A 23,418-nucleotide genomic window follows, 5' to 3' on the forward strand; every position below is an offset into this window, starting at 1 on the left:
GAGATAAAAATTCATCCATTACTATCATTTCTTCTATGTGTAATTCTTTCCTTCTCTGATTCTGATTTTAGCTTTCAGGCCATGTTAATTTGAATTCTAGGCCTTGACAGAGCATCGTGGAAGAATATAAGATAGGAGACGTTACTCGCTTTCTTCCATTAGGGAGACAGCATGCCAAGTAAAGTAGACATTGTAGCTTTTGAAGATTGGAGGTTCTTTGTTTTCCAGGTCCTCCAAATTCTTCACGATGTCGTTATTCCAATTATTCAGATGATACAATTCCCTGATAAACATATAATTCTCCCATAAGCACCCTGCTGTGATAGTAAATTCATGGAATCAATCTCTGAGTTATTTTGTATAGCCTCTGCTCTATATCTATAAAATGAAAGATATCCTTTCAGCATAGGGAAAGAAAGGCCCTGAAGTTCATTCTGTACCTTAAGGTCAAAAATCAAGAAATGAAATAATTATCTTGACAACAGAAGACCTGTGGTCTTGGCATTCCTCTTTCTCTTGGACTTGCTTAATTTTAGCACTTTCTCCCTATTCAGAGGCTTAGCACGATGTCCACAGTCTCAGGCAATCATGGGTGTTAAGGGTGGCAATTACATACCATGCGCAGAAAAAAATGAAATGACAACTCACTTCATTGTACATCTTAGCACAATAACTAATTCTACATATCCTCACTTCCCTAAGAGTTGTTGTCTACAAATCAATCTCCAGTTCCAATTTTAAAACTAATTTTCTTTTTTTGAAAGCAACAGAAACTGCCTGTGGATGACCTGATTAAAGGCAGAAGAGGAACTTTTGGGGAAAAAAGGATGATTCACAAAACAGAAGAAGGGTAGCATACTAATTACTTTCTTTTCTCAAATCTTAACCAAACAACTAATTCTAAACACTCTGCGTTTCACTAAAGTTCAGTTGACTTAATTTCACCTTTGATACCTGTATCAGTTACCATTCTTTGGTTGTATTCTGATAGTAAATAATTATAAAAAGGATCTGTGAGCCTTGTAGACTTAATGGAGAGGGCAGTTCAGTGACTGAGAGCATGGACTCTGTTCAAACTGCATAGGTTAAATTCTAGCTCCACTATTTCCTTGCTGTGAGTCACGGGACAGGCAAACATCTTCATTTCCTCACCAGTAAAGGAAAACTAACAATAAACCTATCTCATACCTGTTGAGATGATTACATAGGATAATAAAGGTAAGGTACTGTATTAGTTTTCTATTGCTGCTATAACAAATTATCACAAACTCAGTGACTTAAAATGGCAGAAGTATATTATTTCAGAGATCTTTATTTCAAAATCGGGATGGGCTCAACTGATTCTACTGTTTGGATCACACAAGGACCAAATCAAGCCAGCAGGCCTTACCTGAAGGATCTGGAAGTTTTTGGTAGAAGTCAGTTCTATGAATTCCACCAACTGAGGTTCTTGTTTCTTTGCTGGCTCTTGGCTGGAAGTTGTTCTCAGTTTCTAGAGGCCACACACAGCCTCTGGCTCATGGCCCTTATCCATGATTAAAGCCAGCAATGGTCGGTTGAATTCTTCTTGTGCTTATATTATCTCTGACCTTCCTTCTGGCTTGGTGCTCCTGACTACCACTGGAGAACTTTCCCTGCTTTTAAGGATTCATGTGATTAGACTGAGCCCATCTGGGTAAAGGATACTCTCCCTGTTTTAAGGTCTAGAATTTTATACATCTTCCAAATCTCTTATACCATATATTTATAGTTTCCAAGGATTTAGGAGGACCTCTTTGGAAGGCCAGACTGCCTATCACAGGAACTTAGCACACTTCTTGATATGAGTTAAGAAATGTAACAAATTAGCTATTGTTACTATATTCGTTAAAAATTTGACCTCAGGAAGGACAATTGCTAGGGGAGCCAGATTTCATGGTCTCTTTAGGCACAACAGTCAGATTGACTCTGTTCCAAATGCTGTCTTTTCTTGTTGTTTATTCCTGCTAAGTACTTGAATTTCCTAGAGTAAGATTCTTTGGGTCTCGGTTTTAATCCTTACCTCAGTGTACTGTTAGAAGAAAGCGATAGAAAAGTTAGCCTATCCTAGGTTATTGGATCACCCAGTATTACAGACATGAATTTGAGAGAATTAGTTTTTCTAAGGATTTGGGTGTAATTATTTGAAGAAGTGTGAAGGATTAATGAGCAACCAATAGCAATGGTGTCCAGATAAATATGAAAAATAAATCAACATTTTTATAAAATGAGCCCCTAAAAAAGAAGGCTATCTGATTCATTTCTCCTTTTCTGAATAAGAATGAACCATAATCATCTTGAGATATTAGTTTTCTGTCCTCTTAATAAGCATTTTCAAGGAAATAAATGTCACTATGTTCTCTGTAGCATCTAGCATCATGGACAACCAAGAAACTCTCCTTAAAATCCATTATTTGATCATGTATCATAATAGTTGTTTCCCTTTAGTCATGATTTTGTGTCTACTACATGAAAGAATGAAAGTATTTTCTGAACATTCTTCCCACAGCTGCCTTCACCTCTTTGTTCTGCAGGCTATAAATGAGGGGATTTAGCATGGGAGTGACCACACTGTACTGTAAGGAGAACATCATCTCCAGAGGGGAGCCCGAAGTTGGCAAGAGATAGCTGAGGAAACCTGAGCCATAGAACAAGGTCACAGTAGTGAGGTGGGAGGAGCAGGTGGAGAAGGCCTTGCCTCTGCCTGAGGTGGAGCTGATGCTCAGGATGGTGGAGACAATTCGGGCATAGGAGAAAACAATCATAAGGAAGGTTCCAAAGAAATGTAGGACAGAGGAGCAGAGCAGGAGTGTGAAGTTGGTGGAGGTATCAGAGCAAGACAGAGGGAAGAGAGAAGACAGCTCACAGCTGAAGTGGGGAACAGTCTGGTCCTCACAATAATCTAAATTGAGAGCCAAGAGGATATTGATGAGAGCATCAGCAAAGGCCAGGCCCCAGGAACCCCACACCATCCCAACACAGAGCTGGTTGCTCATCACCTGGCCATAGAGCAGAGGGGACGTGATGGCTACATAACGGTCATAGGCCATCACAGCCAGCAGACAGGCCTCAGTACCCCCTGTGGCAAACACAAAGAAGGCCTGAGCCAGGCAGCTCTCTACAAAGATGGTTTTGCTTTCAGAAAGTAGATTCTCCAGCATCTTGGGGACTGTGACAGATGAATGGCAGAGGTCCAGGAAGGAGAGTTGTCTCAAAAAGAAGTACATGGGCATGTGGAGGTGGGAATCAGCCCTAGTCACCAGCAGCATCAAGAAATTTCCCATCAGAGTGAAGAGATAAATCAGAAGGAATAGCACAAAGAGTGTGTCCTGAATATTGGGGTCAATAGATAGTCCAAGAAGAATGAACTCACGGATAGCACTGTAGTTTTTCATTGCCATATAGAGAAGTGTTCTCTCTGGAAAACAAGAAGATCCACCACAAGTCTTTCAGTGCCTGTCAGTACCCCACCACCTAGATCTTATTTTACATGACTATCTTTTCATTGCTGTCCTACAATTAATTGGGGACACAATAACTTGTCCCACAAGTTAATTTCTTGGTCATCATCTTGCCATTGATATTTTAAATAAGCCAAGATCCTATTTTTGATTATAATCTTTTTTGGAGCTATAATGTTTTTATGTAGTTTAGAGTGATACATTTGAAAAGAAGTTTCCTGATATGAGGAGAAGGTGGAGAAGAAAATTTCAGGAGTGAATTACTTGAGAAATTGAGGTAGGATTAAGTCTAGATTAAAAGGATTTAGATAGAAGCAGGGATAGTTTCTCTGTTCTACGTCTAGGAGAGATGGTCAAGAGTGCAAGAAGTGAGTTTCCATTTGACTGTTTCCATTTGTTTTCAATAAAGTGTAAATGAAATTATTGGTTGTGCATGTGTATGTGTGTGAGCATGACCACATGTACACAATAAATTATAAAGGTATTGATAATGATACAAGTACATGCACAATCATGGTCATAGGGGCCAAGGTGAAGTGTAAGAAACTATTACAGGAGGACAATAAGACATCAAGGAATTAGAAACTGGATGTGGAATTAGATTGTTCTGGATTTTTCTAATTTCATTTTATTTAAAGGCATCATATTATAAGGGAAGAAGAAAGGGGGGGGTAATCAGAAGGGGGAATGAACCATGAGAGACTATGGACTCTGGGAAACAAACTGAGGGCTTCAGAGGGGAGGGGAGTGGGGGAATGGGATAGGCTGTGATGGGTATTAAGTAGGGCACGTATTGCATGGTACACTGGGTGTTATATGCAAGTAATGAATCATGGAACTTTACATCAAAAACTAGGGATGTACTGTATGGTGACTAACATAATGTAATAAAAATTATTATAAAAGAAGAAAAAAATAAAATACATTCACAAAATAATAATACATTTTTAAAAACTGGTAGCCTAGATCATGATGCCCAGTGATATTTTAGGTGGGCTTTTCTGGGCAATGCTATGACTATAATCGGTCATGAGAAGCTGGTCCCAGTTAATAGGACAATGCTTTGATTAGATCACCATGCTAACCTAAAAATCACATATCCAGGAATATATGTAGTCACCACTCCTGTCTAGGCCATCATTGCAGGTTTTAAGACCCCCACATGGTTATCTAAACTCTCTCCTCATACTTTGAAACTTGTGCATATATCCCCATATTGGCCTGATATTTTAGACTTCACCTGAGTCTCATATAACCATTCAATAGTCTTGCCTCAAACTGGAAGTGCTTCCTGGCCCTTGTTATTCTAATAAACACTATTTCATTTACTCCATCAGTGAAGACTGAGGGAACTGTCCTGTTGTTGATTCACTGACTGAACAGCTAAGCATCCCAACCCATGTAAGGAACAAAACCTAATTATCTGAATTCTCGGTTGGTAGTACAATGTTTTGTGGCAACAATACTTTCAGATCCAGTAAGTAATAAAACTCTTCAGCTTGTGAAGTCAACATTAAGAATACTGTTTTAAGGGAGAAGTAGGAAATCATATATTTGGAAGTTAACATTTATGATGGATTCAACACTAGCAATGTAAAATAATAAACTGTGCGCAATATGTAGATTTTTATTTATAATTACTTGGGGTCAGAATATGGAGATAATCTCTTAAATTCTTCCTCTTTCACTCTTTAGATAGAGCAGTATTGTGCATGGGGGCTCTCAATGCTCATTCTGAGATCACCCAATCACCTCCAGAGAAAAGCAAGTGAACCCAACTAAGGGTTCACAGTAGCCAGGAAAGAGGCTTGTGTTGTATGATTTCAGAGCCAGTACATATAAAATAAAATTCCCTTACTCTTGGGTACAACAAACATAGTCCAACTAACTAGATCCAGAGATTCCATGAACTATAGAGAGAATCTGAACCTTGGATCAAGGCAATACCTTGCAAAGAAACAATCATTGTGATTAAAGTCAATGCTAAGGCTTTGATGTCACAGTAAATTTCTTCTTTAACATTATTTAGAGGTTCTCAGAACAATCTTTTAAAAATAAAATTATGGAGTGATGTAAGATGGTAGAATAAGAGGTCCCAGCCCTTATCCCCCTAAGGAAACACAAATTTAACAACCATCCATGGATGAAAATACCTTTATGAAAGATCAGGAATCCAGGTGACAGATTACAGCACCCTGATGGAACACAGAAATGAGAAAAGAAACATTTGAAAGGGTAAGAAATACCTTTACACGTGTCAACGTTCTCATAACTCAGCACAGAGAACCGCAAAAAAAAAAAAAAAAAAAAAGATATCCTTGACCCACAAGTTCTCCCACAGGGAAGAGAGAAAGCAAGCATACCCACAGATGCCAGTCCCAGATTTACCTGCCCACAGACCCCAGCACCACCTACCTGCAACCCCAGCAAAGGGCACAAGGCCAACCCACATATCCCATCAGCCAGCCTGCTCATGGTCCCCATCAACCAGCCTACCAAGAATCTCTGGCCTCCATATGCACCCCAATGTTCATAGCAGCAATGTCCACAATAGCTAAATTGTGGAAGGAGCCGAGATGCCCTTCAACAGATGACTGGATTAAGAAGTTGTGGTCCATATATACAATGGAATATTACTCAGCTATCAGAAAGAACGAGTTCTCAACATTTGCTACAACATGGACAGCACTGGAGGAGATAATGCTAAGTGAAATAAGTCAAGCAGAGAAAGACAACTATCATATGATTTCTCTCATCTATGGAACATAAGAACTAGGATGATCGGTAGGGGAAGAAAGGGATAAAGAAAGGGGGGGTAATCAGAAGGGGGAATGAAACATGAGAGACTATGGACTATGAGAAACAAACTGAGGACTTCAGAGGGGAGGGGGGTGGGGGAATGGGATAGACCGGTGATGGGTAGTAAGGAGGGCACGTATTGCATGGTGCACTGGGTGTTATACACAACTAATGAATCATCGAGCCTTACATCGGAAACCGGGGATGTACTGTATGGTGACTAACATAATATAATAAAAAATCATTTAAAAAAAAAAAAAAAAGAATCTCTGGCCTGGCTGACAGTGAAGGACTTTCCTTGCTAAAGTTTCCTGTTGAAGAAAAACGTGCACTCCAATATTCATTGCCACATTATTCACAGTAGCCAAGACATGGTATCAACCTAAGAGTCCATCACAGATTAATGGATAAAGAAAATGTCACATATACATGTAATAGAATATTAGGAAATCCTGCCATTTGCAACAACATGGATGAACTTGGAGGACTATATCCTAAGTGAAATAAGCCAGATGCAGAAGGAAAAATACTACATTATAACACTTTTAATTTAAAATAGTCAAACTCATAGAAGCAGAGAGTAGAATATGGGTACCAGGGACTGAGAAGAAAATAGGAAGGTATTAGTCAAAGGATTCAAAATTAGTTATACAAGATAAATAAGTCCTAACGATCTACCATACACCATGGTGACATTAATTAGTAATACTGTATTATATACTTATAAGGTGGCTAACAGGGTAGATCTTAAATGATCGTATCACACACAAAAAGTCACAATAAATAAAGAGGGTGGGAGGAAACTTTTGGAGGTGATGGATATGTTTATGGCATAGATTGTAATGGTGGTCTCACAGATGTATACTTATCTTCAAACTCAGCAAGTTTATACATTAAATATGTTCAGCTTTGCATCAATGTCATCTCAACAAGGTGCTTTAAAATTTATATTAAAACTGCCATTTTTTATTGTGGCTCATTTCTGAAACATGACCATTATTGATTTATTTCTTTAATCTCTATTTCAAAATTTAAAGTAAACAGCTCTGAGAACATAATAGAATAGGTTTGTTTCTAGATATTAACACCATTATGTGGAGGAAATTAGTTGGCTCTTGCCCAAACTAAAAGTTTCCTGAGAAGTGTTAATTTCAGAGTCAGACAAAGGGTATAATAAATAGCCCATAAGGGTTACTTAGAATGTGACAGTGAAAACCACGAACAAATGAATGAATGAATGAGCGAGAGACTTCTGAAAGGAAGGAAGGAAGGAAGGAAGGAAGAAAGAAAGAGAAAGAAAGAAAGAAAGAAAGAAAGAAAGAGAGAGAGAGAGAGAGAGAGAGAGAGAGAGAGAAAGAAAGAAAGAAAGAAAGAAAGAAAGAAAGAAAGAAAGAAAGAAAGAAAGAAAGAAAAGACAGTCTATGTAACCAAGATACAAGCTTCTAAATGGTCTATATTAGTTGAAGTCCCTTACTTTATTAGGGGCACTTGGCATTGTGGGGAAATATAAAATAAGTGCCAAAGACAACCATCACCTTTTTTCTATATGTGTCCTGGTTTTGCTTTATGTCCCGCTCCTTGACTGATGAGATACCTCACACGCTCTGGGGTGGGTTAAGGGAGGTCTTTGGTCTGGTTTGGTTTCACAAAGCTTTACTAAACAAACCTGGAAATCAATAGTATTATTACATAATTAGACTGCAGTAAAATTTCCCACGGATTTTATATACAAATCACAATGATTCGTATTAAGCAACCGATTGACAAGATTTTAAACAGCACTTCTCCACATGAGTGGACTAGCTGTATAAATCACACAGTAACTAAGATCACCTTCTGGAGTTTCCAGTTCCAGCTTTCCAAGAAGAGCACCAAATGACAAAGCTTACTACCTCACATCTGTGGTACCCTATAGCAGTCACATTTGTCCTAGAAGCATGGACAACATGGTGAGGTACCAAAAGAATGACACTGTAACAATTCTTTCGGGCTGAAATACTATCTTAGAGGGCAAGGAAGCACTACCTACATTTCAAAAGGCTTCAAATCCCATCTCTTAAAACACAAACTCAGTATTATATATTTATTAAATTGCTGTTATTTATCTCAGGTCTGTCAATGGGATTGTGATTATGTAAGAGAATATCCTTATTCATAGGAGATGAATGCTTAAGTACTCACGAGTGAGGTGTTACAGTGCCATAACTTACTTTCAAATGATTCAGCAGATCAAATTAGATAATTAGACAGATATATACACAATACAATACATACATACAGATAAATTAAGAAAGTATATGTAGCAAAATACTAACAATTTGTGGATATAGCTGAAAGTTACACTATCATATTACTCTTCCAACTTTCCTATGTGTTTACAATTTTTCAAAATGAAAAATGTTTTAAAATTCTTGAATAACCACCCCCCCACACACAAATTTAATAATGAAGTTTTACTTAGACTTTTCCACTGTGGAAGGTCAAATTAAAGCTAAATGATATTTCTTAAAATACAAAAATTTATAAAAAACAGTTACAGTGTATTTCCCTTAGTTATAAGGCCATTGTGTTTCAATATAAGTCTGATAGTAAAATGTTATTCTTGGTTAAAACACTCTCTATACCCACTAAACACACTCCAAATAAACAAATTATGTATTCAAATATATAATTAAGACAACTATTTACGTGCTTTTGCTTTTGTTAAGTGAAAACTGAATTCTTACCTCCATAAGAAACAAGAATATATAGAACTTGACCAATATATGTAATATATATGCTAGGTAAAGTGACCAAAATCAAAAAGCAACTGAGGAATCATACTTCAAATCCCTATAATTGAAGCAACAGAGAATCTAACATTCTGTTAATGCAATGCAAAATCAGCTGGTTAGGGGAGAAATCCAACCAGTTATTTGCCCTGCACATATCAACCAAGTAGCTGGCCCAATTTCTTTAATGTTCAGGCGTGATGAGCGTCCAGGCTATGGTGCTCGTTATGTTAGCTCTCTCTGCCAACATGGTTGTGCCTTGAGATCCTTAGTCAACAGCATTAGAGCCATATTTTCATAGTCAAAATGATGCAAAAAAAGCAACTAAAGTCAAACACAGAAATGGAAAACACGTCTTGAATTACTGAATTGTTCGGCTTCCCTGATGACTTTTAAATATTTTAAATGACTTAATTGTTAGGTATAGATTTGCAGAATAAAAGAAAATGTTGAACTAGAAACTTACAAAAAAATGATTGTGTAGTTGCTCCACAAATATAGATCTGAGTTTTACAGTGTTGTGATTTTTTTGCAAGTATCCAATTGATTTTCTTTTGTTTATTGCTTTATGTTGACATCCGAAATCACGCACAGTGCCAGCAACGGATGAGTTTATGCTGACAATAATTCTAATTTCTGTTGTGAGGGAATTAGAAGTCTATTTATGCAAATGTACTATATGCTATATAAATATTCAGTTTTTACTTTTTTTTACTTCTTGGTTTTCATACACACATATGAAGACAGTGGTAAGATCTCTGCTTAAGAAAGCAAGACCCACGAAATATACTTATTGTTGCAATGTATGCATTTCTTTAAAATATTTTATAATACTGGTATTTAAGGAAATGCTGACAACTCATAAAATTACATAAAATACCTGATACAAACTCTGTGTTTTACTTTTTAATTGCAAAAGCACAACTCCCTGGAGTATGCCTCAGGGCATAAAGAAGATTTTAATCTACTAAGATTAGAAATAATGTGCTTGATGTTCTTACCTGCTCAAGTAATCTCAGTGGTCCAACCTTTCCAGATCCTGATAAAATGCAGGCTCTATGCCAAGAGGTAAGGAGAAGCAGCAGAGGCAGACCTCCTTGGAGGCAGACATATGTGGGGCCCTACCCCAGATCTACTATTTTCTAGATATGCAAGCTTAAAAAGAAATTTCACCTTTTTAATTTCACATTTCCCATCTGCACAGTGGGGATAACAGCACCCACTTTGCAGTGTTATAATAATTTAATTAATTTACATAAAATAAAAGCTTTAACAAACTCAGTTTCAATTTATTTAAAATGCTTAATATTTCAAAGGATGAGGAAAAGAAGTACATCTGAGAAGCTGACTAGAACATCTTAGGGGAACTGATAAAAACTAGTCATTCTGGAGGAAATAGCATTGCAGAAGAGCTCTAAGACAGTAAAAAAGAGTTTAGATGAAAGGAATAAAAAATACGTGTCTAAGAAAGCCATAAAGACAGGGAAGGCAAGAGAGAAGGGAGAAGAAAGTAGCTCACGGAGCTGGTCAGAGGGAACAAAAACATCAGACAATTTAGGAAGGACATTATTATGCTCTTGGCTTGTATCCTGGAGCTCAGAGTTAATAAGTGAAGCCATACTCGCTCAGGTGATCCCCATAAAGAGAGGATGTACTGCAACTACTCTGTGAATAGGTATAATTTTCAGTCTAAAAAGCTGGATGAGAAAAAAGAAGTATGTTTACCCAGGCTCCAAAAGACCCTGTAGATAAGTCTTCAGAAACTTTTTCTAATTTCTGCTTGAGAATCATCTCATTTGAGAAATTTCTTTCATCTTTCTTAATCCTGATCATACAATCATTTGTTCACTTAACTTCCTTTATGATAAATATCTTGCTGTTTGCACTGTCCAAACAATGGATCCTCCCATGTAACCAATCAGAGGTAGGCAGCTGGGTTTTGTCAGCTGATGATGGGTTGTAGAATTGAATGGGGACACTAAGAGGCAGCTGGTTAATGTTAGGCAGTCCCTAGGGTCACACTAGAAGTTTGACATTGGACTCATTAACTAAAAAAAAAGAACTTTTGGGAGGGCAACAGGGGACTTTATTATGCAACATCGCTGGAAATTCTGAGTTGAAGCAATCACTTTGAACTACTGAATGACAAATCCTACCATTCTTTTTTTTTAAACTCAATTAGCCAACATACAGTACATCGTTAGTTTTTGATATAATGTTCAATGATTCATTAGTCGCATATAACACCCAGTGCTCATCATATCACCTGCCCCTTAATACCCATCACCCAGTTACCCCATCACCCAGTTACCCCATCTCCCCACCCACCTCCCTAACGCAATCCTCAGTTTGTTTCCTGGAGTCAAGAGTCTCTCATGGTTTGTCTCCCTCTCTGATTTCTTCCCATTCAGTTTTCCCTTCCTTCCCAAATCCTACCATTCTGATGAGAGTTCCATAGGAACAGGGAGGGAAAACAAAATTTGGTCCCCGTGTAGGAAGCCAGGATTTTCCCACTGGCCAAATACAAGGTGGATGAACCCTCCTGAGATTTACTATGGAAACTGAGAAGTCACTGAGTTTATCTCCTGATCATCTTCCCATGTGTATATGAAATAGGTTTGTAAATACAAGTGAGCTGAATATCAGGATAGTTAAATGAGTAAAAACAAGACAAACTTGCTTTTCATTAGTCTTTTGTTATGTAAGAAATTATGAAACAATCTTCGGCCATATCATTAGATACTATACCACCTTTCTAGATATAATGATTTAGCAGACATGCTCAAATGCATTTTTCTATACATATATGAGATCCATATGTATGCTCCAGCTTGTTTTCATCATTAATTATATACCTTGGAGTTCTTTTCATGCCTACATGCAATACCCATCTTTTTCCTCTTTATGCCTATGTGATATTCGTAATACAGATCTGCCAAAATTTATTTAGCCATTCTCCCATTGATAATTATTCAAGCTGATTCCAAGTCAAATCTATTATAATTAGTGCTATACTGAGCAAAAAAGTTATTGCACCAATGTCTTGGGAATGTATGCTAGTAACTTTGTAGTCTAGAACACTCTATTGCAATTGCTGCATCAATAGCAAAGAAATATAAATTTGAAATCTGGTTTGATAGTTTACATATCTCTGTTTTCATCTTATTTTATTGTTCCTTCCCTTCCTCCGTGTTCATCTGTTTCTTAAATTCCACATATGAGTGAAATCATATGGTATCTGTATTTCTCTGGTTGACTTATTTCACTTAGCGTAATACCCTCTAGTTCCATCCACATGGTTGCAAGTGGCAAGAGTTCACTTTTTGATGGCTGAGTAATATTCCAGTGTGTGTTTGTGTTTGTGTGTGTGTGTGTGTGTGTGTGTGTATCACATCTTCTTTATCAGTTCATCTGTTGATGGACATCTGGGCTCTTTCCATAGTTTGGCTATTGTGGACATTGCTGCTATAAACATTGAGGTGCATGTGCCTCTTCAAATCATTATGTTTGTATCCTTCTTCTAAATACTTAGTAGTGCAATTCCTGAGTCATAGGTTATTTTTGGCTTTTTGAGAAGCCTCCATACTGTTTTCCAGAGTAGCTGCACCAGTGCGCATTCCCACGAACAGTGTAAGAGGTTTCCCCTTTCTCAGCATCCTTGACAACATCTGTTGTTCCCTGAGTTGTTCATTTTAGCCAGTCTGACCAGTGTGATATGGTATCTCATTGTGGTTTTGATTTGTATTTCTCTGATGCCAAGTGATGTAGAGCATTTTTTCATGTGTTATGGGCCATTTGTATGTCTTCTTTGGAAAAAGTCTATTCATGTCTTCTGCTAATTTCTTGACTGTTTTTTTTTATTTTGGGGGGTGTTGACTTCAATAAGTTATTTATATATTTTGGACACTAGCCCTTTATCTGATATGTCATTTGAGAATATCTTCTCCCATTCCAAAGGCTGCCTTTTAATTTTGTTGTTTCCTTTGCTTTTTATCCAAAAGCTTTTTATCCTGATGAAATCATGATGGTTCATTTCTGCTTTTGTTTCCCTTACCTTTGGAGATGTGTCTAGTAAGAAGTTGCTGCAGCCAAGGTCCAAGAGGTTGCCGTCTGTGTTCTCTTCTAGGATTTTGATGAATCCTATCTCACTTTAAATCTTTCATCCATTTTGAATTTCTTTTTGCATATGGTATAAGAAAGTGGTCCTGTTTCATTCTTCTGCATGTGACTGTCCAATTTTCCCAACACCATTTATTGAAAAGACTTTTTTCCATTGGATAGTTTCTCCTGCTTTGTCGAAAATTAGTTGACCATAGAGTTGTGGGTCCATTTCTGGGTCTTCTTTTCTATTCCACTGATGTATGTATCTGTTTTTGTACCAGTACCATACTGTCTTGATGATTACAGCTTTGTAATACAGCTTGACATCTAGCATTGTGATACCACCAGCTTTGGTTTTCTTTTTCAATAACCCTTTGGCTATTCAAGGTCTTTTGTGGTTCCATACAAATTTTTGGATTATTTGTTCCAGGTCTTTGAAAAATGTTGATGGTATTTTGATAGGGATTACATTGAATGTGTAGATTGCTTTGGGTAACACATACATTTTAAAAATATTTGTTCTCCGAATCCATGAGCATGGGATGTTTTTCCATTTCTTTGTGTCTTCCTCAATTTCTTTCATAAGTGTTCTATAGTTTTCAGAGTACAGATCCTTTACCTCTTTGGTTAAATTTATTCCTAGATATCTTATGGCTTTTGGTGCAATTGTAAATGGGATCAATTCCTTGATTTCTCTTTCTGCTGCCTCATTGTTAGTATAAAGAAATGCAACTGACTTCTGTGCTTTGATTTTATATACTGAGACTTTGCTGAATTTTCTGTATCAGTTCTAGCAATTTGGGGGTGGAGTCTTTTGGGTTTTCTACATATAGTATCAGGTCAGATCGACAGTAAAGAGTGAAAGGTTGACTTCTTCTTTGCTGATTTGGATAAATTTTATTTCTTTTTATTGTGTGATTACTGAGGCTAGGACATCCATTACTATGTTGAACAACAGTGGAGAGAGTGGGCATCCCTGTTGTGTTCCTGACCTTAGTGGAAAAGCTCTCAGTTTTTCCCCATTGAGGATGATATTCTCTGCGGGTTTTTTGTACATGGCTTTTATGATAGTGAGGTATGTTTCCTCTATCCCTACAGAGCAGAGTTTTTTTTTTTAAGATTTTTATTTATTTATTTGACACAGAGAGAGCCAGTGAGAGAGACAGCCAGTGAGAGAGAGACAAGCAGGGGGAGTGGGAGAGGAAGAAGCAGGCCTCCAGCGGAGGAGCCTGATGTGGGGCTCGATCCCAGAACGCCGGGACCACGCCCTGAGCCAAAGGCAGATGCTTAATGACTGAGCCACCCAGGAGCCCCTGAGAGTTTCAATCAAGAAATGATACTGTATTTTGTCAAATGCCTTTCCTGCATCTCTTGAGAGGATCATATAGTACTTGTCCCTTCTTTTTTAATGTGGTGTATCACAGTGATTGATTTTTTGGATGTTAAACCACCCTTGTACCCCAGGAATAAATCCCACTTTGTCGTGGTGAATAATGCTTTTAAAGTACTGTTGGATCCTATTAGTTAGTATCTTGGTGAGAATTTTTGCATCCATATTCATCAGGGATATTGGTCTGTAATTCTCCTTTTTAGTGGGGTCTTTGGTTTTGGGATCATGTTATGCTGGCCTCATAGAATAAGTTCGGAAGTTTTAATTCCATTTCTATTTTTTGAAATGGTTTCAGAATAGGTATTAATTCTTCTTTAAATGTTTGGTAGAATTCCCTAGGAGGCCATCTGGCCCCAGATTCTTGTTTTTTGGGAGATTTTTGATTATTGATTCAATTTGTTTGCTGGTTATGGGTCTGTTCAGATTTTCTATTTCTTCCTGTTTCAGTTTTGGTAGTTTATATGTTCCTAGGAATGCATCCATTTCTTCCAGATTGCCTAATTTGTTGGCATATAATTGCTCATAATATTCTCTTATAATTGTTTGTATTTCTGCAGTGTTGGTTGTGAACTCTCCTTTTTCATTCATTTATTTATTTGGGTCCTTTCTCTTTTCTTTTTGGTAAGTCTGGTTAGTGGTTTATCAATCTTAATTCTTTCAAAGAACAAGCTCCTAGTTTTGCTGATTGTTCTACTGGGTTTTTGAATTTCTATATCATTGTTTTCTGATCTAATCTTTATTATTTCCCTTTTTCTGTTGGCCTTAGGCTTCATTTGTTGTTCTTTTTCTGGCTTCTTTAGGTATAAGGTTAGGTTGCGTATTTGAGATTTTTCTTGCTTCTTAAGGTAGTCCTGTATCGCTATTAACTTCTCTCTTAGGACTGCTTTTTGCTGCATCCCAAAGGTTTTGGACCATCATGTTTTCATTTGCATTTGTTTCCATGCATTTTTAAATTTCTTCTTTGATTTCCTGGTTGACCCATTCATTATTTAGTAGCATGTTATTTAAGCTCCATGTAATTGTGGTCCTTCCAAATTTTTTCTTATTGTTGACTTCAAGTTTCATAGTGTTGTGGTCAGAAAAGATGCATGGTGTGAGCTTTCTTTTTGTACTTGTTGAATCCTGATTTGTGACTGAATATGTGACCTATTTTGGAGAATGTTCCATGTGCACTTGAAAATAATGTGTGTTCTCCTGTTTTAGGATGAACTGCTCTCAATATATCTGTGAAGTCCATCTGGTTCATTGTGTCATTCAAAGTCCTTGTTTCCTTGTTGACCTTCTGCTTAGATGACCTGTCCATTGCTGTGAGTGGGGTGTTAAAGTCCCCTACTATTACTGTATTACTACCAATGAGTCTGTTCCAGAAAGGAACAGAGACAATCTATAGGAACAGTGATTTTATAGGTAATACAATGGCACTAAATTCATATCTTTCAATAATTACTCTGAATGTAAATGGACTAAATACTTCAATCAAAAGATGTAGGTATCAGAATGGATTTAAATAAAAAGATCCATTGATATGCTGCTTACAGGAGATTCATTTTAGACCCAAAGACAACTCCAGATTGAAAGTGAGGGGGTAGAGAACCATTTATCATGCTAATGGACATCAAAAGAAAGCTGGAATAGCCACCCTTATATCAGACAGACTAGATTTTAAGCCCATTTTTAATTGGACTATTTCCTTTTTTTGCTATAGAGTTGTATAAGTTCCTTATATATTTTGGATAACCCCTAATCAAATATGTGATTTGCAAATATTTTTTCCCATTCTGTAGTTGCATTCTCATTTTATAGATTGTTTCTTTTGCTATGCAGAAGCTCTTTCATCTGATGTACTCCCACCTGCTTAAATATTTTAGCTTTTGCTGCCTGTGGTTCTGATGTCTTATTCAAGAATTCATTTTCTTTTTTTTTTTCATCAGGGAAATACAAATCAAAACTACAATGAGATATCACCTCATGCTTGTCAAAATGGCTAAAATCAACAACATGAGAAACAACAGGTGTTGGCCAGGATGTAAAGAAAGAGGAACGCTCTTATACTGTTGGTGGGAATGCAAACTTGTGCAGCCACTCTGGAAAACAGTATGGAGGGCAGCTGGGGGCTCAGTCAGTTAGGCGTCTGCCTTCGGCTCAGGTTATGATCCCAGAGTCCCGGGGTCGAGTCCCACAGCAGGCTCCCTGCTCAGCAGGAAGTCTGCTTCTCCCTCTGCCTTTCACCTTGCTTGTGCTCTCTCTCACGTGCTCTATCTCGCTCTCTCAAATAAATAAATAAAATCTTTTTTAAAAAACAGTGGAGATTCCTTAAAAATGAAAAATAGAACTACTCTATGATCCAGCAATTGCACTACTGGGAATTTACCCAAAGGATACAAAAATACTAATTTAAAGGGACACATGCACCCTGTCGTTAATAGCAACATTATCTATAATAGCCAAACTTTGGAAATGGCCCAAGTGTCCACTGGCCGATGAATGGTTAAGGAAGAGGTAGTGTGTGTATATTATATATATATAATGGAATGTTACTCAGCCTTTAAAAAGAATAAAATCTTGACATTTGCAATTATGTGGAAGGAGGTAGAGAGTATTATGCTAAGTGAAATAAGTAAAAAACAAATACTATATAATTTCACTCATATGGGGAATTTAAGAAATAAAACAAAGGAGCATAGGGCAAAAAGAGAGAGAGAAAGAGAGGCAGACTAAGGAACAGACTCTTAACTATAGAGAAAAAACTGATAGTACCAGAGGGGAGGTTGGTGGGAGGATAGGTTAAATAGGTGATGGTGATTCAGAAGTGCACTTGTGATGTGCATCAGGTATTGTATATATGTTGAATCACTAAATTGTACACCTGAAACTAATATTACACTGTATGTTAACTAACAAATTTAAATAAAACCTTTTTTATGTTCCATAGATGAGTGAAACCATATGATAATTGTCTTTCTCTGCTTGACTTATTTAGCATTATCTCCTCCAGTGCCGTCCATGTTGCAGCAAATGTTGAGAAATCGTTCTTTTTGATAGCTGAGTAAAATTCCATTGTATATATGGACCACATCTTCTTAATCCAGTCATCTGTTGAAGGGCATCTCGGCTCCTTCCATGATTTAGCTATTGTGGACAATGCTGCTATGAACATTGGGGTGCATATGGCCCTTCTCTTCACTACATCTGTATCTTTGGGGTAAATACCCAGTAGTGCAATTGCTGGATCATAGGGTAGATCAATTTTTAACTTTTTAAGGGACGGAACATAAGAAGTAGGAAGATCAGTAGGAGAAGAAAGGGATAAAGAAAGGGGGGGTAATCAGAAGGGGGAATGAAGCATGAGAGACTATGGACTCTGAGAAACAAACTGAAGGCTTCAGAGGGGAGGGGGTGGGGGAATGGGATAGGCTGGTGATGGGTAGTAAGGAGGGCACGTATTGCATGGTGCACTGGGTGTTATACGCAAGTAATGAATCATGGAACTTTACATCAAAAACCAGGGATGTACTGTATGGTGACTAACATAATATAATAAAAAATATTATTATAATAATAAATAAATAAGGGGCGCCTGGGTAGCACAGTCGTTAAGCGTCTGCCTTTGGCTCAGGGCATGATCCCGGCGTTCCGGGATCGAGCCCCACATCGGGCTCCTCCGCTATGAGCCTGCTTCTTCCTCTCCCATTCCCCCTGCTTGTGTTCCCTCTCTGGTGGCTGTCCCTGTCAAATAAATAAATAAAATCTTTATAAAAAAATATAAATAAATAAATAAATAAATAAATAAATAAATAAATAAAAACTTTTTTAAAAGCAGTTAATTTTCAATACTGATATCAAGGATCTTTTATCCTATGTTTTCTTTGATGAGTTTTATGGTTTCACATCTTATATTTAAGTCTTTGATCCATTTCAAATTAATTTTTGTTAGTGGTATAAGATGGTGGTCCAGTTTCATTCTTCTGCATGTGGATATCTAATCTTCCTGGATATCTAATCTTCCTATTTATTGAAGAAATAATCCTTTCTGCTGTTTTGTGTTCTTGCCACCTTTGCCAAATATTAGTTCACCATATACATGTGGAATTATTCTGGGTTTTCCATTCTGTTCCACTGATTTTTGTCCCTGTTTCAATGCCAGTGCCATACTGCTTTGATTACTATAGCTTTGTAGTACAATTTGAAATCAGGAAATGTGAAGCCTCCAGTTTTGTTCTTCTTTCTCAAGATTGCTTTGACTATTTGGGGTCCTTTCTTGTTCCACAGGCATTTTAGGGTAGTTCTTTCTCTTTCTCTGAAAAATGCCATTAGAATTTTAATAAGGATTGCATTGCATCCGATCGCTTTATGTAGTTTGGATATTTTAACAATATTAATTCTTCCAATCCAAGAACACAACACAGCATATCTTTCCATTTACTTATGTCTTCTTCAATTTATTCACCAAAGTTTTATAGTTTTTTCCTCCAATCTAATTTTATTTATTTATTTATTTATTTATTTATTTATTTTATTATGTTTAGTTAACCAGCATATAGTACATCATAAGTTTTTGTTGTAGTGTTCAACTATAAGATTTTATATTATAGTTTTCAATGTACTCATCTTTCACCTCCTTGGTTAAGTGGATTCTGTTATGTTGGGGAACATTCCTTCAATACCAAATTTATTTAGAGTTTTTTTTTATAATGAAAGAATGTTGTATTTTGTCAAATGCTTTTTCTACATCTACTGAAATGATTGTGTGATCACAATGAAGATTTATTCTTCATTGTGTTGTTATGATGTGTCACATTGATTTGCAGATGCTGAACCATTTTTTCATATGAGGGATGAATTCCACTTGATCATGGCATATGATCTTTTTAGTGTGCTCTTGAATTCAGTTTGCTAGTTTTTTTTGAGGATTTTTGCATCTATGTTCATGAGGGATAGGCACCTATAATTTTCCTTCTTGAAGTGTCCCTGTCTAGCTTTGGTATCAGGGTAATGCTGCCCTCATAAAATGCATTTGGAAGTGTTCCTTCCTCTTCAATTTCTTTGTAGAGTTTGAGAAGAATTGCTATTAATTCTTTAATCATTTGATAGAATTCACCTGTAAAGCTATCTGGTCCTGGGATTTTATTTGTTGGGAGATTATTGATTACTGATTCAATCCTTTCTCATTATTGGTCTTTTCAGATTTTCTATTACTTCACAATTCAGTCTTGGTAACTTGTGTGTTTCTAGGAATATATCCATTTCATCTAAATTATTTAATATGCTGGCATATAATTATTCACATAGTCTCTCATGATTCTTATATTTCTGTGATATCAGTTGTAATGTCTCCTTTTTCATTTATGAGTCAGCTCTTTCTTTTAAGCCTAGCAAAAGTTGGTCAGTTTTGTCTTTTCAAAAAACCAACACTCAGTTTTGTTTATCTTTTCTATTGTCTTCCTAGTCTTTATTTCATTTATTTCTGATCTCATTTTGTCCTTTCTTTTCTATTTCTTTGACAGGTAAGTTTAAGTTGTTTGAGACCTTTCTTTTTTTTCTTAATATAGGTGCTTATAAATTTCCCTCACAGAAGTGCTTTTGCTGCATCCCATAAGGTATGGTATGTTGTGTTTCCCTTTTTGTTTGTCTCAGAATTTTTATTTCCCTTTAACATTCTTTGTGAGGCATGCCTAGTGGTGACAAAATTCCCTCAGCCTTTTTTTCCTCTAGGAAAGTTTTTATCCCTCCTTAATTTCTGAAGAACATATATAATATATATACCACCTCTTCTTTATCCATATATATATATATATATATATATATATATATATATATATGTGTGTGTGTGTGTGTGTGTGTGTATAAAATATATAATGGAATATTACTCACCCATAAAAAAGAATGAAATCTCACCGACAGCATCAACATGGATGGAGCTAGACAGTATCATGCTAAGTAAAATAAGTCAGTTAGAGAAAAACAATACTGTATGATTTCACTCATATGTGAAATTTAAGAAACAAAACAGATACACATAGTGGTGGGGGAGAAGAGAGAGGCAAACCACAAAACACACTCTTAAGTATAGAGAACAAATTGAGGGTTGCTGGAGGGGAGGTAGGCAGGGGGATGAGTTAAATGGATGATGGGTATTAAGGAGGCACTTATTGAGATGAGCACTTGGTATTATATGTAAGTGATGAATCTCAAAATTCTACTTCTGAAACTCAACTAATTATTACACTGTATTTTAACTAACTGGATGTTAAATAAAAACCTTAAACAAAACAAAATTGAAGAAAAATAAAATAACACAGTTCCAAGTTGGCTGTACTCTGGGATTAGTGGCAGAGACAAATGCAAATTTAGTAGAGGAATACAACTTCAATTCAAGTTTCAATGTATTTCCCCAGATAAAGTTCTAAGGACAATGAGCCACAGATATTAAAAAATCAAATGCAGAGATTTCACTACAAGTAAGGATCAAAAAGCAGAAATACCAAGATATTTGATACTGGGATTATTAGTCACAGAATACAAAATAGATGGATTAAACACATTTATAGAAATAAGAAAACTTGATAATGTAATAAAGAAGTAAGATTTATAGAGCACAATAAAATCAATATGAAAAAGAAAAAAAAAACCCAGAAATTGCAGAAATGTCACACACACACACACACACATACACACCTCAAAGTTTCATCAACGGATTAAACAACTGTTTAGATACAGTTTTAGAGAAAATTGATAAATTGTATTATTAAATCAAATAAATTGTCCAGATTGCCATTCTAAGAAAAAACAGAATAAAAATATTAGGAAGAGGGTAAGAGACATGAATGATATGAGAAGATAAAATATGCCTTGATCAGAGTCACGGGAGTTCACAAGAGGTTGAAGAAGGAATACCTTAAAATCTTGTTCAGGAAGTTACACCAACAGATTAACTAAAATAAAATATAAATCTAGTCATATCATACCCATTCACCTGTCGATGGACATCTGGGTTCTTTCCATATTTTGGCTATTATGGACATTGCTACTATAAACATTGGGATGCAGGTGCCCCTTCAAATCACTATGTTTGATCCTTTGGATAAATGAATGGATAAAGATGTGACATATATATACAATGGAGTATTACTCAGCTATCAAGAAATGAAATCTTACCATTTGCAACAATGTGGTTGGAACTAGAGGGTATTATGCTAAGCGAAATAAGTCAGTCAGGGAAAGACAATTATCATATGATTTCACTCGTATGTGGAATTTAAGAAACAAAACAGATGATCATAGGAGAAGGGAGGGAAAATAAGATGAAATTAGAAAGGGAGACAAACTATAGGAAACAAGCTGAAGGTTGTTGGAGGGGAGGTAGGTTGGGGGATGGAATAAATGGGTGTTGGGCATTAAGGAGGGCACTTGATGTAATGAGCAATGGGTGTTGTATGCAACTAATGAATCACTAAATTCTACCCTTGAAATTAATAATACCCTATATGTTAATTAATTGAATTTAAGTAATTTTTTTAAAAAAGAGAGAGAAAATAAATCTAGCCATACAATAATAAAACTTCCAAACACCAAATGCACAGAGTATAACAAAGCAACTAGAAAATAAATGACCATTACTCCAAAGATACAGACGTAGTGAAGAGAAGGGCCATATGCACCCCAATGTTCATAGACCATTGTCCACAACAGCTAAATCGTGGAAGGAGCTGAGATGTCCTTCAACAGATGACTGGATTAAGAAGATATGGACCATATATACAATGGAATATTACTCAGCCATTAAAAAGAATGATTTCTCAACATTTGCTGCAACATGGACGGTACTGGAGGAGATAATGCTAAGCAAAATAAGTCAAGCAGAGAAAGACAATTATCATATGGTTTCATTCATTTATGGAACATAAGAAGTAGGAAGATCGGTAGGAGAAGAAGGGGAAGAAGAAAGGGGGGATAAACAGAAGGGGGAATGAACCATGAGAGACTATGGATTCTGGGAAACAAACTGAGGGCTTCAGAGGGGAGGGGGGTGGGGGAATGGGATAGGGTGGTGATGGGTAGTAAGGAGGGCACATATTGCATGGTGCATTGGGTGTTATATGCAAGTAATGAATCATGGAACTTTACATCAAAAACTAGGGATGTACTGTATGGTGACTAGCATAATATAATAAAAAAAAGAAAATAAATGACCCATTATCTACATAAGAACAGTAATTAAATTAGAGCTTGCATTATCCTATAAGAAGAGTGAAAGCCATGGTGAGCTGAAAGAAATTGTATATCTAGATTTCCATACTCAATGCAACCGTCTTTCAAATGAGAGTTAAATAAAGGCGATTTCTGACAAATAAAAAGAGAACCTAAAATCTAGTTTCTCACTAAAGGTCCTATCTAAAAAGTATGCATGGAGCAATAGGGAACTAACTCCAGGTGAAAGATTTGAGATGCAGGAAGGAATGGTGCATTGATTATCAATGATCGTCATGAAGTAGGGTTGTTGCTACATAATAAATAATGGAGAAAATGTGTGGCACTCAGGTGATCCTTGACACTGTGGTTATAGGAGCTACATCTTGATAAGGATATAGAAACAGAGGTCTCATATGCCTCAGGGATGAAGTTCTGGTTCACTTTACAGAAATGTAAGCCAATGAAGGGAACATTTAATGGGTGTTAGAGAAGGGAGAGGAATATGTTATGGTCTAGGGACTAACTACAGCAGCAAGAGCTGTAATTCCCACTAGACTTATCCCTGTAGACTGTGGCAGACACAGAGATAAATTGCCCAGATTCCATTTCAACAAGACCTACTGTACAGATGTAGGGAGTATAGTTAGCACACACCTTCCAGCGCAGGGAACCACCTTGCCCAAGGTCA

The 23,418-nt window shown here is 36.6% G+C and overlaps 1 protein-coding gene across 1 annotated transcript; it reads right to left on the reverse strand.

The window, feature by feature from the left end:
• Positions 1-2,483: 2,483 nt before the first annotated feature.
• LOC113257478 (olfactory receptor 8S1-like) lies at positions 2,484-3,419 on the reverse strand. The gene has a single exon (XM_026501628.2). It carries the CDS (start codon positions 3,417-3,419, stop codon positions 2,484-2,486), a length of 936 nt encoding a protein of 311 aa, XP_026357413.1.
• Positions 3,420-23,418: the final 19,999 nt, after the last annotated feature.

This window comes from Ursus arctos, unplaced genomic scaffold, assembly GCF_023065955.2.
Source record: "Ursus arctos isolate Adak ecotype North America unplaced genomic scaffold, UrsArc2.0 scaffold_26, whole genome shotgun sequence".
NCBI classification, from domain to species: Eukaryota; Metazoa; Chordata; class Mammalia; order Carnivora; family Ursidae; genus Ursus; species Ursus arctos.